Source organism: Lissotriton helveticus, chromosome 3_1 (assembly GCF_964261635.1).
Source record: "Lissotriton helveticus chromosome 3_1, aLisHel1.1, whole genome shotgun sequence".
In the NCBI taxonomy this organism is placed as follows: domain Eukaryota; kingdom Metazoa; phylum Chordata; class Amphibia; order Caudata; family Salamandridae; genus Lissotriton; species Lissotriton helveticus.
In genome coordinates this window covers 2647749-2663987 of record NC_136061.1, presented here as the reverse complement: position 1 = coordinate 2663987, position 16239 = coordinate 2647749, and the positions used below count along the sequence as shown (strand labels likewise).

The 16239-nt window shown below is 46.8% G+C and overlaps 1 protein-coding gene across 2 annotated transcripts in view; it reads right to left on the bottom strand.

Moving 5' to 3' along the window:
- The window catches only part of LOC144824366 (alanine--tRNA ligase, mitochondrial-like), a 259848-nt gene that overhangs the window by 201203 nt on the left and 42406 nt on the right, over positions 1–16239 (bottom strand). The window contains exons 9-10 of one of the 2 annotated variants that reach the window (XM_078683478.1): positions 15171–15282; positions 10892–11019 (exon numbers count right to left, since the gene is read on the bottom strand). The exons of the other annotated variant lie outside the window; for it this stretch is intronic. Of the exons in view, the coding sequence (XP_078539604.1) occupies positions 10892–11019; positions 15171–15282 (240 nt within the window). The remainder of the gene's footprint in view (positions 1–10891; positions 11020–15170; positions 15283–16239) is intronic. 2 annotated transcript variants of the gene reach the window in all.

The window sequence follows — 16239 nt, the reverse complement described above, 5'->3', positions numbered from 1 at the left end:
TGGGGAACCTGGAACAGGTAATAATCGACATCAAAGGAGGAATGAGGGGTTCCGCAGTACCTCCTGTAGTACCCATAACGAAGGAGGTGCCTTCTAATGTTGTTGATTTATCTGCCATTAATCCTGTACAGCTACCCACCCCGGAAGCTCCTAAACTAATGTCCACCATAGCTTCACAAACAAAAGAAAAAAACAGTGCTAGAATAGGTGAGGAAAAAGGAAGGACAAATTCGCCAGTAAACCCTGATAAAATTACCGGCCCCGAGGCCGTAGTGAGGTCGACCGCCCTTAAGAGGCTAAACAAAGAGCTGCCTCCGGAAGCAGTTCCGTTAGTGGTGGTATTCACTGGCGTCCCGCCCTTGGAGGAAGGAATAGATGGTAAAAAGAATATCAATGAAAACCATAACCAGCTAAAGAATAAGGTCATATTTAGGCTAAAGAAAAATCGACCACTTCCTCCATACGTAAATGGCGAAATTTTACACGTGAGGCACCTTCCCTGGATAGGTCCTCCTATAAAAAACATTACGGGCGACATTGTTGTAACAAACTTTAGAGATACCAGGGCAGTTAGTTACATTCTAGACTGGTTTCCTCCAAATGGTAGCAATGAAATTATAGCCCGAGACCTCACGCATTTCTATCCTAGGAATATGGTATTCCCGATTAATCCTAAATCATCGACCAAATACCAGGTAGATGATGTTAGGTCTTTATTCACTGAAGAAACTCCCTACAACAGACCATATTCTGATAAACGTGTTGATCATTCCAGATTTTTATCTCATCAGCAGGGTGCCCCCTTTAGGCTTTTCATCCACATCAGGCTAATTATCCTCGACCTATCTTTCAATATTATAATGACCCTGCTAGGACCCCATGGGATCACTATCCTTTATCATGGAATGGCTCACATACATGGGAAGGGAATTATAATAATTATACCCCGATAACAAGACCATACACGATCCCTATTCAGAATCGCTTTGACATTCTGTCAGGCCTAGACGACATCGAGTGACCAACCATCAACCCAATCCTTTTAAACAACTCTAACCCCCCTCCCCTGGACAGGCCGACAATGATTGTAAAGGACACTCTAATGGATGATCACCGTGGTGCTTTTACTGATAAAACCGACTCCCTACACACGGCCCTGGTTAATTGTGCCACGAATTTTGGGCACCGCAGTCAATTACATGTTCCTCCCCCGTTACCTCAAGGGCAGATGGCGGAGACGGTCTCTTCTTTTGAAGATCTTTGTGGTAACACACCATGTATTCCAGACCCCCCAAATAAGACCAACGACGTTGGTTTCCCGAACGAACGGTCCAACGTCCTATCACAAAATGTCTTTTCGCTGCCACAGGGGCAAATGGTGGAAATCGAAGCACGAAATATACAGCGGCAACTCTCCCCTATGGCTCTCCAGTCGGGTAGTCTGATTCTTTCTATCCTATTTTGGAATGTCGCAGGACTGCGGACAAAATTTGAGCAACCTAACTGGTTAGAAATAGTTAGAAACCACACTGTAGTATGTTGCCAGGAAACATGCTCGGAAGCCGAGATACAACTACAGGGTTATAGATTTATTTCTCTAGCGCCTGTCCCTCTTCTTCCGGTAGACCTAAGGGAGGTTTATCAGTTTATATATCTAATACCCTCCCATGTAAGAAGATCACTGAAATAGCAACTGAAGAGAATTATCAGATAATTAAACTTTCAGTGGACCAAGGGCATACATATTTTCTGGTACATTTTTATAATAATATGTTGCCCTTGGATTTTGTGAAAGTTGTTAACAAGATAACCATCACTCTAGAGGAACATCGGAAATGTTATCTTTCTCTTCCGTTCAAGTTAATTTGGGGTGGTGATTACAATATTCCTTTATGTACTGAATATTCTAACTCTACTTGCGGTATCGTGGACGAGGAGGGGAGTCCTTTAACCCACTTCGCTCACTCAAATGGCGGGAATATTTTTAATGAAAAGCTTTTTATGTTAGGACTGGGGTTTGCAAACGAGTTAGTTGTACCCCCCAATTGATTTTTCACCTACCTTTCACGGTAGGGGCTGTAGCACCACAATTGATTTCATTTTGACTTCCAATCACATGAGGGATGATTTGCAGACATTTTGTACTGGAGATGACGCTAGCAGCGATCATTTCCCAAACAGTGTGACTATCACAGTTCCGCTTGGATCTGCTCCTGTTGATGAATTGGGCCTGTTGAACCAAAGAGCCCTGACTTTGGATAACACTAACGGGTACTCGATTAAATGGGCTAAAGTTGACCCAGACGTTATCACACAAAACGTCATTGTTAAATCAATCTCAATGTTAGAAATATGTTTAAACCCTCTTTCTACTGAAGAGGAAATATTGAATAATTTTATTGATATAACCAAAGTGATTAGCAAAGAGCTCCTTCGCAAACAAAAGCAGAATGGCCTACAGGAAAAAGGATGGTTTAATTCCGAAAGCCGTAAAGCCCTATCCGCTTTAAAATCAGCCCTACATAAAACCGAGAGGGATCAACTAGAAATTAGGAGGTTGAGAAAACTCTATAATAAAGCGAAAAAAGACTGTAAAAAAGATAGGAAAAAAGATCTGTGGGAGAAGCTCCATGAGAGTTGTAAAAAGAAAGACAGCTTAATGTTCTGGAAAGTGGTTAACTCACCATTCTTGAACACGGCAAAGACCGGCCCTACTGTGGAAGTAGCGATTACCGCAAAGGGTTGAGTTTCCCACTTTTCACAGATTTTTTTAGCTGAGGAAGCACATTATAGTGAAAACCCATATTCATCCCCTTATCCCCTCGAACTAACTTTTAGCCAGGAGGAGTAATCAACGCTCTGTCCTCTTCAAAGCCTGGTAAAGCTCCTGGGCCGGACGGCGTTCCGCTGGACATCTATACGCATACCCAGGAGCTTTGGTCGCCAGTACTAACCAGAGTAATTGAAGCGGCACTAAGAGGTGGTCTCATAAAATCTTGGTCTACATTTATCCTGCTCCCCATTTTTAAGAAGGGTGACCGAAACAACCCAGCATGCTACAGGCCCATTTCCCTCCTGGATTCCCTTGGTAAAGTTGCAGGTCGCTTGATCCTGGAGAGATTGCGGGTCTGGTCTGAAGATAACAACATCATGACAGACCTGCAATACGGTTTCCGGGAGGGACTGGGTACCGTGGAGCAGGCTTTGAATCTCTCCCTTTCTAATTGGGAAATATGTCCAGGCGAAGAAAGGCAATCTTCACCTGGTCTATGTGGATTTGAACGCAGCCTTTGATTGTGTTTCACACTCTAGGCTGTGGTCAATCCTAGCGGAAATGGGAGTGGACCCACAAATAGTATCCTTTTTGCGTGAGCTGTATTCAGGAGCATCGGCAAGGGTGAGATTTGGGGTGAATGGGGAGCTCACCGATTCCTTTGCAGTAACTAAGGGAGTCAGACAAAGGTGTGTCCTGGCAACTTTTCTATTCAACCTGTACACAAACGGCCTTGAGAAGGCCATGTTTCCGGGACCAGCGTTGGCAGTGTCAGAACAAGCAACTGACGGAGAGAGCGAATGTGCCTCCCTGACCCACCTGGATCCTGAAGCGCCACAATATAGCCACAAACGAAGGTACAAACTGACCTTATTAGGAGCAGCATAACGACATGTTCTTTTAAACTTGAATTTTTTTTAATTCTCACAAGTAGAGACGTGAGAGGTCTCTATACACTCTGCACCGTGGTCCTGATGAAAGCCCCTACGACCTTCTGGCGACTCAAGGGCTGAAACAAACATGTCGACTTTTTCCACAACTTTAGCGTGAAAGAGTCATAATCACTCTAGTTAACCCTCAAAAAAAATGTTTTTACATTTGCCTCCAAAAATCACAACTAATAAAAATCTTTTCTGAATGAGCGAGACATTTTACAATTTTCACTTAATCACATCACAGTCACTATCACTGATCACTACTGTTTTTAACTGAGGGTATCGCCTCCCGGTTGGAGGTTGCATAAACTACTAAACCCCATGATCATGCAGACACGTGTGAGGGACAGCGGAGAACCAAGATATACCGCTTAACACCGTCAACTTACCAACACGTGTATGAGGGTTTTTTGGGACTAGTTAAAACCGTTCCGGCATACCCGAAGTTATGCAGGACAAGTGATCCTCCCCTTTTGATCAGAATACATTATTAGAGGAAATTGGAGGATCACGAATTCCTCCCTTCCCTCCACATTGATCATTCATTTATTCATGTTAGAAGGGAGTCAGGACCTCCCAACAATCGCCCGTCGTCCGATTCCCGCGTTACTTTACGCGGATGACGCGGTAATTATGGCTCGAACCCCAGTACAACTCCAGAACCAGCTAAACTCATACTGTAAATGTATGGCTTCATTAGACCTAAGGGTCAATATTAAGAAAACACTAGTCATGCATCTAGGCAAAAAGAGAAATAAGAAAAAAACGATATGTATTGAAAAAGCTAAGTTAGACTGCACTAGGACATAACCTTATTTAGGTATATTATTTGATAATACCTCCTCTTGGAAATCGGCCATTGATAGTAGATATCTTCTATTTTTAAGAGCTTCCTCTGCGCTGATTGCTTTTTCTCGTAAAATAGGGAAACCACCCCCAAAAGAACTCTTGCAAATATACTACGCCAAGTGCCATAGCGTAGCCGTATATGGTGCTGGGGTGTGGGGCCATGTATCTGTGGTCCCCTTGCAGAAGGCAGAGAATAATTTCATACGCTACCTTTTGGCTGTTCCACAGTGCTCTCCAACTTTTGCCTGCTATATTGAATTAGGCATGGATTATATTGCTGACTACATAAAAATCCAGCCAATATTATTGTGGCATCGCATCTGGACGACGGAGCAGTGTAGCTTGACCCGTGCACTAATTGCAGATTGCTTGGTCTTAGACAACTGGCTGGATGTTCCATGGCTGTCCTATGTACATAATTTCCTTAATGATCTGGGCCTTTCCAAATATTTCAAAGAACCTGTAATTTTAACTACTGTTACTAGGAAGGCCCTAAGATCGCTCTGTTTATCTCACTTGGGGGAACTTCGTATGGCACAAGAAATCCAAAAAGCTACCAATCGCCATATTTTAACTATCCAATGCACTCAGGGCATCCAGCCGTATCTTACTTTCTGTTTGTCCACCTTTGAAAAATATTTGCTAACTCGGTTAAGGCTCAATTTGTTTTTCCGCTTGGTAACATTCCCGGGAAGACAGGATGGGTCAAACTCTATCATCCAGTGTCCTTGCGATGGTACTTCTGAACAGTCCAATATTCACGTATTACTGTTCTGTAAATATTATGAAGTACCACGCAAACGCTGGATTATTCCAATTCTGTTATCCCTGGGGCTGAGAAGATGCCGCCCAGCTTTTATGGCCCTACAATTTTTAGACCAAGTATCAAATGCCAAATGCATCGCCATGTTTCTTAAGACCTGTTTGAAAATCCGAGCCACTTATGGTGACTTACAGAGACGTAGAAATGTACCATTCTAGATTGTTATGCCTGATTTTAGATAATTAGCAGACAGAATCCAAACTTTTTATATGATCCATTGTATGGTTGAAAGGCTTTCACATGTGTATACACACATATGTTGTTTAATACTATTTTTATTGTGTATCTATTTATGATGTATATGTAACTGTATATAATGATTGTTGCTTTTATGATTTTATTTTGTTCTAAAATCGAATAAAGCTTTTCTACTACTACTACTATATATACATATTGAATATGCTACTTACCAGTATGCATCTGTTCTTGGCATGTAGGGCTGCTAACATTCATATCTATAGCATAGATCGCCGCCTAGTGTTGGGTCCGGATGATTGCACATTGTTGTCCTGGAAGAGTCTTCGAAGTATCACGAGATAGGTGGCTCCTCCCCTGGACTACAGTGCGCATGGGCATCGACTCCATCCCCAGATTGTTTTTAGCCATTGTGGCAAAGATGGAGTTTAACAGTGTAAGTGATGGCCATGCTAGAGATTAAATGCAAGAAAAGTCTGCAGCCGCTACGGGCACCGGGGAGGAGGGCGGGCGATATGAATGTTAGCAGCCCTACATTCCAAGAACAGATGCATACTGGTAAGTAGCATATTCAGTTCGAGGCATGTGGGCTGCTAAATTCATATCTATAGCATAGAATACATAGCAATCCCTCCATTAACGGCGGCCGCCCGTGCCAGCTGCAGAAGTCTGAAAAAGTGTTTTAAGAACAGCCTGCCCTACAGCTGCCTGCTGTTTGGAGTGCACAGCTACACAGTAATGTTTGGTAATGTGGTGTAGACCATGTGGCTGCCCTACAAATGTCTTCCAAAGGAATGTTACCTAGGAATGCCATGGAGGCCCCCAACTTGCGTGTGGAGTGTGCCCTGGGGGGGACCGTTAAAGTGCGCTTAGCCTTCTGATAGCAAATCTGAATACACTTAACGATCCACCTGGCTATTCCTGCTTTGGAAATGGGGTCGCCTTTATGCTGGGCTGCGAAGGCAACAAAGAGTTGCTGTGTCTTCCTAAAAGGTTGTGTTCTGTCAATATAGTACATTAGCGCTCTTTTGACATCAAGCGTATGGAGCATTCTTTCTGCTACCGTTTCTGGGTTTGGAAAGAATGCGGGCAGTTCGATGGTTTGATTGACATGAAACTGCGACACCACCTTAGGAAGAAACTTGGGGTTAGTGCACAGCACCACCCTGTTTGAATGAATTTGTATAAATGGCTCTTGAATTGTGAGCGCCTGTAGCTCACTAACACGTCTTAGAGACGTGATGGCAATGAGAAAAGCCACTTTCCATGTTAGGAACTGAATCTCACATGAATGCAGAAGTTCAAACGGGGGACCCATCAATCTGGTGAGTACCACATTGAGGTTCCACACAGGAGCTGGCGGGGTCCTGGGAGGGATGACCCGCTTCAGCCCTTCCAGGAATGCTTTACTGGCAGGCACCCTGAAGACAGAGAGATGCTGCCTGTTTTGGAGATAAGCCGCTATGGCGGGTAAGTGTTTCCGAATGGAAGCGTATGCTAGATTGCATTTGTAAAGATGCAACAAATAGCAGATGATATTAGGAATGGATGCATCTAGCGGGTTGATAGCGTGCTCAGTACAGTAGATGACAAACCGCTTCCATTTCGCTGCATAGCAAGCTCTGGTAGTGGGCTTTCTTGCCTCCCGGATGATGGCCATGCATTCAGGGGGCAAATCAAGGTAGCCAAACTCTAAGACCTCAGGAGCCAGATCGCCAGATTGAGCTGCTGCGGATCTGGGTGCTGAATGTCGCCATGGTTCTGCGTCAAGAGCCTGGATGTGAGATGCAGCCTTTGATGCGGTACCACTGAGAGTTCGAGGAACGTGGTGTACCATGGTTGTCGCGCCCACGTCGGAGCAACCAGGATGAGCGTCAGCGAGTGTTGCTTTAGCTTTCTTGCCACCAGCGGAATGAGAGGCGCTGGGGGAAAAGCGTACGCAAATTTGCCTGACCAGTTCATCCATATCGCATTGCCCTGCGATAGTGGGTGAGGGAACCTGGCGGCAAAGCTTTGGCATTTTGCGTTTTCCTCCGTGGCAAACAGGTCTATCTCTGGATGACCCCACTGCTGGAAGTACGGGCGGAGTACTGATGGATGTATCTCCCACTCGTGCATTTGATGGCTGTACCTGCTGAGCAGATCTGCCATCTGATTGTCCTTGCCCGGGAGGTGTTCTGCCATGAGGAAGATGTTCCTCTGAATGGCCCACTTCCACATGCTCTGAGCCAGATGAGACAACTGTGGAGAGTGCGTACCTCCCTGCTTTTGAATGTAGTACATGGCTGTCATGTTGTCCGTCCGGATCAACACGACTTTGTTGCACAGATGTACTTTGAAGGACTTGAGTGCCATGAAGATTGCCATCAGTTCCAAGTAGTTGATGTGCATCTTCTTTTGTTGCGTCGTCCATAGTCCCTGCACTGTGTAGTGGAGCACATGAGCTCCCCACCCCTGGAGAGATGCGTCCGTCGTCAGTGTAATCTGTGGCACAGGCTCTTGGAACGGTCGGCCCTTGCAAAGGTTGTGTGGATTCCACCAATGCAGAGAGCTGTATGCCCGACCCGTCACCAACACTAGGTCGTTCAACTGTCCTTGAGCCTGAGTCCACTGATGCGCTAAGCATTCTTGGAGCGGACGCATATGCAACCTGGCGTGCGGGACTATTAAGATGCAGGAGGCCATCATGCCTATCAACTGCATGAACACTCTCGCTGGGAGTGAGTGTTGCGGTCTGAACCTCTGGATCAGCGACTGGATGTTGTCGATCCTCGCTGGGTTTGGCTGAGCTGTGGCAGCCAGAGTATTGATCGTCGCGCCCAAATACTGCCGCACATGGGCCGGCTGAAGGTGCGACTTCGGGTAGTTCAGTGAAAATCCTAGACTGCGAAGGAGGTGAAAGGTGTGGGTCATGTCGGCCGCACACTGCTGGGCTGACTTCGCCTGAACGAGCCAGTCGTCCAGATAAGGGTAGACATGTATACTCTGTCTCCGGAGGTGCGCCGCCACTGTCGCCAGACATTTTGTGAACACTCTGGGAGCAGTGGTCACTCCGAAGGGGAGTACCTTGAACTGGTAATGCCGGTTTTGGATGGTGAACCGGAGGTACTTTCTGTGGGATGGGTGGAGTGGTATGTGAAAGTAAGCATCCTTGAGGTCCAAGGTTGCGAGGAAGTCTCCCTGTTGTAACAAGGGAAGAACCTGCTGCAGTGTCAACATGTGGAAGTGTTCTGAAAGAATGTACTGGTTCAAGGGGCGTAGGTCTAGAATCGGTCTGAGTGAGCCGTCCTTTTTTGGGATTAAGAAGTACAGGGAATAAACCCCTGTGCCTTCTTCCTCCACTGGCACGAGCTCTATTGCGCCTTTTTGCAGCATCACCAGAACCTCCTGCTGCAATAAGTGCAAGTGCTCTGCTGACATAGGACGGTGTTTTGGGGGTATGTTTGGTGGAGTGGATGTCAGCTCCAAACAATAGCCGAACTGTATAAGTTTCCTGACCCACCTGTCTGTGGTGATGGATTTCCAGCCTGGCAGGAACTGTTGGAGTCTCCCCCCGACAGGTGTTGGATGGTCGGGGGCAGTGACAGGGAGTCACTGTTTGTTGGTGGCAGAGGAACGGGAGCTGTTGTTGCCTCTGCCTCTACCCTTGGCACTGTTTCCTCTGTATCCACCTCTGCCCTGCTTGCTGTAGGAGGATTGCGCACCACTTTTATTGAATGGCGTCTGCTGCGACATGTGCCCTCTGCTAACACCTCGATTGCCTGAGCGACGAAAAGTGTTCCCTCTAAATTGTTGTGACTGGAGAGCTCCCATGGACTTGGCAGTCTCGGTATCTTTTTTAATCTTCTCCAGGGTGGTGTCCACCTCTGGACCAAATAACCTGTCTGGATTAACGGGCTGGTTGAGGATAGTAGTCTGTATCTCTGGCTTGAATCCCGAGATGTGGAGCCATGCCTGACGCCTCAACATCACACTAGTGTTGATTGCTCTCGCTGCTGTGTCCGCAACATCCAGCGCACACTTTATCGCAGCGTTGGAGATGAGCTTCCCTTCCTGGATAAGCATTTCAGCTCCCTCTTTAAACTGGTCTGGGAGGTGTTGCAACAGCTGCTCTAGGGTGTCATAGTGTGCCCTATCGTATGTGGCCAACAGAGCCTGCGTGTTTGAGATGCGCCAGATGTTGGCCGCCTGAGCTGCTACCCTCTTCCCAGATGCCTCCAGCACTTTTGACTCTTTGTCTGGGGGAGGAGCTTCACCCGTGGTTTGGGAGTTTGCCCTCTTGCGGGCATTAGAGACCACCAAAGAGTCCAAAGGCAACTGGCCCCTTATGTAGGTCGGGTCGCCAGGTGCCGGTCTGTATTTCTTCTCAATGCGTGGGTTGACAACCCTTGATCTCGTGGGTTCCTTGAAAATGTCTGTCGCATGCTTAAGGACCCCTTTCAATATTGGGAGAGTCTTGACAGTCTTTTCAGCAGTAGAGAAAGTGTCAAAAAGGAAGTCCACCTCCACGGGGTCAGCATGCATTTCCACTTTATGGTTTGTAGATGCCCTTTCAATCAAGGCATTAAATGCCGCAGAATCTTCAGTGGGAGACGGCTTGACGTTATAAACCTGAGGATCCTGGACCGTCTGCTGGTCCCCTTGATCACCTGTGTCCATCCATGAGTCCTGCTGCTCATCAGGCTCTGTATGTGCAGGAAAATTGTACTCCTCATCCTGCTCCCCTTCATCCCCATCAGAGTATGTGGGTGAAGGTGTTGCACTCCTCCTAGGCTGTGGAAGAATCTGCTCAACCAGTACTGGCGTTTCTGGTGCAGGCTTCTTTCGTTTCAGAGGAATTGTAAACGACTCTAAAGGCTGTGAAGTTATTTTCCTCTTGTATAGCGTGAGTTTCCCGGTGTCGGCATCGATGAAATGCTCCGACCGTTCTTCAACTAAAGGATGTCGATGACCCAAAGTCCCAGCCGGGTGAGTTGACTTCGACACAGTGTCCTTGGGCACCGACCGCGGTGCAAAGGCCTCCGGCGCCACCTTAGGCGGTAACGTTTAGAGGATCGGCGCCGAGGTGGTTTTCGGTGGGTCCGCCGGCTTCGGTGCGGAAGGAGTCTTGCGAGTAGGAAAGGGGAGCCACGGTTCCCCCATGCTGCGTGCTTCTACTCGATCACTACTTTCTTTGAAGAGAGATCTTCAGTGTTCACTCAGCCACCCAAGACTAAGGAAATCACCATTTCTTGAATTCTGCATCACTATTCGCAGCACCTTACAAGGTGAAATGAAGCTGTACTGAAACCCATTCTGGGGGTCCCCATCGCTTACCTGGGCCTCTGCCTGGGCGAGCTGCTCCAAAGCTGCCGAATCCAGGGTCACGCCCTTCTCCTCAAGCATCAGACCGATGAGATCCAACGGAAAGCCCAGGTCCCTGTAGAGCGACCAAGCCACAGCGCCTGCAAGACAAGAGGCCATGAGAGAAAGACACCCAGGGTGCTCAGAGAGTGAAGACGGTCAAGTGCATAACACCTCTGTGTGTGGATACGCCACATCACTCCATCTCAGGGACAAAGCCGAAACCTTTCCAAGCGAAGGCATCTTCAACGATAACCCAACCATACTCAGCTTATTCATTTATAGTACGTGGGAGAGTAATCTTCCTATGAACTCTTGGCTTTTATTTTCATATTACAGAACCTTTGAGGTCGCAGCTGCAAAGCTCTGGAACACCCTACCTCTTGAGCTGAGACAAATCAGTGATCTCCTTCCGTTTAGAAGGAGTTTAAAAACATGGCTGTTTCCCAAGATTTAGGGGTTTGGCTACAGTAGGGTCCAACGGATGTATGTTATGCCGCGTTACTAGCGCCAGGATGCCTGTCAGGTGATAGTGCGCTTTAGAAATTCAATAAATAAATTAAATAAATAAATGTCTGGCAGGTGCGTTCTTGGAAGCCCCAGCAGTTTCTCTGTGTTCCGACTGTAATGTGTAAAGCGCTCTCTCTACTTTGCAGACACAGTGGTAGTGTCCAATGGGCCGGTGCTGAGGACCAGCTGCGGACAGCTCTTCCTACGCACCTGGCCCGGTGCTGTCTCATTTGTTTTATTAACAGTGGATGGGTGGGCTTCTTATGTCGAAGTCCACCACCACCTCCCCCAGCGCACACACTCAGTGGCCCACTGTCACCTTCTGCAGAATAGCACTGGTGTCTGGGCTCACAGCCTGTGGTGCGCCTCTTACAGCCCTGAGTGCAATGGGGGGGGGGGCTGGGTCAGTAGATGTAGGGATGAGGCAGAGATGTGGCTAAAATAAACAAAATGCCTTGTAACTATTCTGTTAGCCTTCACCTACAAGTTACTGTATATAAAATATAACACAATTCTTAAATGAAAAATAAATGCAACTTAAACTAATCTGTGGGAGCTGCACTCTGTTTGGGGTAGGAAATCTCAGCTGATGACTGTAACCTCTGTAGATGTCTGGAGGGTCACAGAGAAGAATCCTGGTCGGAGCACAGGAGAATATTTACATGCTTCCATAGTGCTTCGAGGTCCAGCCTGCGACAGAAATCCCAGTGGATAGGTAAATATTTTGAAACTGCATTACACACAACATAATATAGGCTGCTGCAATAATGCGCAAAGATGGTAAGTTAAAGCAAGTGCTTTGAAAATATATATTTATAGTAAGACTCATTTAGATTGCACCCAATGCAGATCTTTTTACAAGGTTCCATTCAAAGACACGCTCCTCAACTCCGGTGCTGAAACACGTCCACTGCTCCCCATTAATGAGCAGAAGCTTGAGGGCCCACTGGCAGGAAGTGAGCTCAAGGGCCTGAGGGTGAGTAAGGTTTTAGGAGATTCACAGACCTGCAGAAGAGGAGCAGGAGACCTAGGAATGAGCTGCAGCGGAATAACGGGGTTTCCAGACTTGACCAGGATGACTGACCCCCACAAGCTGTGCACTGATTCATGGGCCACGATTTTCCCCAAAAAATAGTTCCGGTACTAACCAAACAATACTTCATGAAAAGTCGTGATCCACTGCCCATTTTTTTCTTTTTGGCGCCTGGCATTATTTTTGGTCCAAATCTGATTTTGCACCTAGGATGGACAGAATTAATTCAACAAGAGGGGTTTGAAATCCAACGGGCTGGACCTAGTTCACCAGAGGAGATTCCAGGCCGGGCCATGCTAGTTCTTAGGACTGGCTGCACCGAGCTGTAACGAGGAGGTTCTACATCCTACAAATCCTACAATCCTAGCTTCAATGCCTACGTGGATTGCGTCACCAAGAGGTGTTCCAAATCCAGACATGCGAACTCACAGGAATGGCTAAACTGAGCGACCGATAGGAGGGTCCAGGGTGAGGATGATGATGATGAGCTGAGTTACTAAAGTGAGGCGGTCGCCCAGCAGGGTATCCCGGTGCTAAGGGAACTACTTGTAACAAAGTAGGATATTCTCAGGATTAGGTTCAGTATGTAATATTTATTCAGCCCCAATCAACAGTCAGCTAACAACTGACAATTATGGAACTTACATGTTAGAGGAACATTGGTGCCAGATGGTTCCAAGCTCTAGGTTCCAACATGTAACCAGACTACGCAGAGAGACAGGTCATCACACTTCTCCCTCTTAAACACTGAACAGGTTTACATGTCCAGCAATAAAATAGACAACAGAAACATATGAAAAACAAAGGAGAAGATACTTAAACATAATCACGCAAGTGAACAGGAGGCCTGCGTACTCTCACACTCTTACGAGAAGAATTAGATCGCAAATCAGGAACAACAACAATGTCATCACATTTCCCTTTTCCCCCAAAATGAGAAACACGACTATTGTTCCAGATACGACCATCCTCCGTCTTTACAGCATTTTTGAAAATGTTCACAATGGTTCTAGGAGCAGAAAACTTTGACCAGTTTTGACAGCCCACAGGAGCCCTGATCTTTACCACCTCCCCCACCATGAATTTTGAATCTTTTGCAGAATTTCTCCTATCTACATACATTTTCCTTTTCTTCTATAGTTTCAATTCCCTTTCTCTCCATGCACCCACATCATTATTCTTTACACCCTTGTCTGCAGCCATCCAGGCAGGACATAAACAAGTATTAGGCGCCCTACCCTTGAAGAGTTCAAACGGAGTTTTTCCTGTAGTTGAGTGTGGAGAGAATCGATATGCTGAAATTCTGTTCTGTAACTCCTTTCTCCAGTCCAAATTGTTAACCCTTGCCAACTGAATGCTTTCCTTCAAAGTTTTGTTGAGTCTCTCCAAAGCACCATTTGCCTCAGGATGATACAAAGAAATCCTCTTGTGAATTATGCCACACTTACTAAGATAATCCTCAACTTTCCCAGAACAAAATTGTGGCCCATTGTCAGAAAGAATGGAGTTCGGGAAACTCTCGCGCTTAAAGACAGACTCCAAAAAAGAAATAACAGACTCACTTGTAATCTCCCTTACCAAACTGACCTCAACCCATCTTGAATACAAGTCCAATAAAACCAACATAAACGGAGGGATATTCTCAGGATTAGGTTCAGTATGTAATATTTATTCAGCCCCAACCAACAGTCAGCTAACAACTGACAATTATGGAACTTACATGTTAGAGGAACATTGGTGCCAGATGGTTCCAAGCTCTAGGTTCCAACATGGAACCAGACTACGCCGAGAGACAGGTCATCACACTACTCACGAGGGGTCAGCAGAGCACCGACAGGAGCAGAGGAAAGAGGTGGCTCTCGAGGGGTTTCCTGATCACTAAGAAGTTAGACCGTGAGAAGCAGCAAACTCACAGTTTTAGCTGCTGGGAATATTGGATTTTGAGATCAGAGTTTGAGATCAGATATACATAGCAGAGAGGAAGATCGGAGGGAGATCCGGGAGGAGCGTAAGGAACAATTTTAGCTTGAAGAAAAAGAGGACCAGACTGCAGGAAAGGTTTTTGAACAACGCACATAGGTTTGACCCAAATACGTGCAGACACCGGCAGACACTGAAGCTTGACAAGATGCTCCTAAATGTGTGTGAATTTAGAAGATTAGGATGATTCTGGCTGTTGCGTATTGAATACAGAGGAGTCGTCTTAGGCCATGCGCAGTCCTAGGACAGCCTGAGCTGGGCTATCATCAGGGGTCACCCATGAGGGTGTTCTAGATGCTGTCATGCTAGCTCCACAGCCTAGCAGCATGAGGTTACCAAGAGGTGCTCCAAAGATGGCCCGGCTAGCGCCGAAGATTGGCTGAATCGAGTTATCATGAGGGGTTCGGGATCTAGTGTGCGAGGTTGCAGGATTACATGACTGGGTTACAAAGGGGGTTCTTCCTTGCTAACTACTAGGATTGGCTGAATTATGTTATCCAGGGGTATTCTAGATCTCTTAGGGCTCGCTGCATTGGGTTACCAAGACGCGGGTTCTACGTCCTGCACTGATAAGCTTCTAGCACTTACCGAGGACCGCTGCACCCCTTCCTGTGATCCCGTAATGTACTGAGCAGGGAACGTTCCATGTTCGCTCTAGTATGGACTGGGCGAGATCACAGGCGGACTCTGAAAGTGCGATGGAGGCACAGGGCACTGTAATATCCTCACCTGGAAAGACCTTTGAGTCAGTCGTCTGCTGGAGCGTCCGATCGATGATCCTCCGTCCGCGCTGTAGAGAGGACAAGAAGGCCGCCTCGTTGTCGCCAATGATATTCATGATCTAGGGCAGAAATGGCAGACTCCGTCATGAGCTGGACCTCACTCCATCATCGACAGACATCACATCCCCCCTCAATGCCAGACCCGGGGTCAGGTCTAGGAGGCGAGAAACTGTATCACACCGGTGTCCTGCTGTTACACACGTCTACCCGGGGTTTGCATCATATATCTTGTACTCAATATAAAAAAAAACAGCATTGAGGGTAGGTGGGAATGCCCTACCTATGGTCATCACACATGTGTATATATGCATGATTGTATAACTCTCTTTAATATCTGAGAACTACTGTGAGAAGGGAGGGAGAAGAATGGGAAGAACTCTGGGAGGGGGGAGTGGGGATTAATTGACGTTTTTTCTCAAGTCTGGAGAAATAAATGTAGAGAGAAGACTCTACAAAGTGGGAAGGGACGATTAAGTTTGAGAAGGGAGGGAGCTTAAACGGAGAGATGTGAACAGGTCAAAACCTAAACGTCCATAAAGGGCAGTGTAAAGTAGAGACGCAAAGCGGGATGATCGTATGCAATACCCAGGTTTTGATATGTAAAGAGACACTCGAGGACAGAGGGTGAAATGAGGTGTTATACACTGTCTTAATGACAGGGACTGGACATCCCCCCGTGTCTGGCTGAAGCGAGGCACCTGGAGGTGGATGGGTTTCAAGAAGTTGAAACGTGTTCAAGTCGCAGAAGTTGGAATCTCTGTCCTACCATTCAGGCCTCCATCCCAGCATTCAACACTTGTCGCAAAGAGTCAGAAGCCGCAACCCTTCCAGTCATTGTCACAGGGCAGTGTACAACGTGTTGCAACATGTCCCGCTGTGCTGAAGGAACCTGAGAATTCCCTGCACTATAACCCGTGAGGCAGTCACAGTCCAGTGCGAAATGCTGTGCTGCGAGCAGCCTCTCTGTTCACTGGACCCCTGAGCTGCATTCTAGATTGTGTGATATGCTGTGGCCC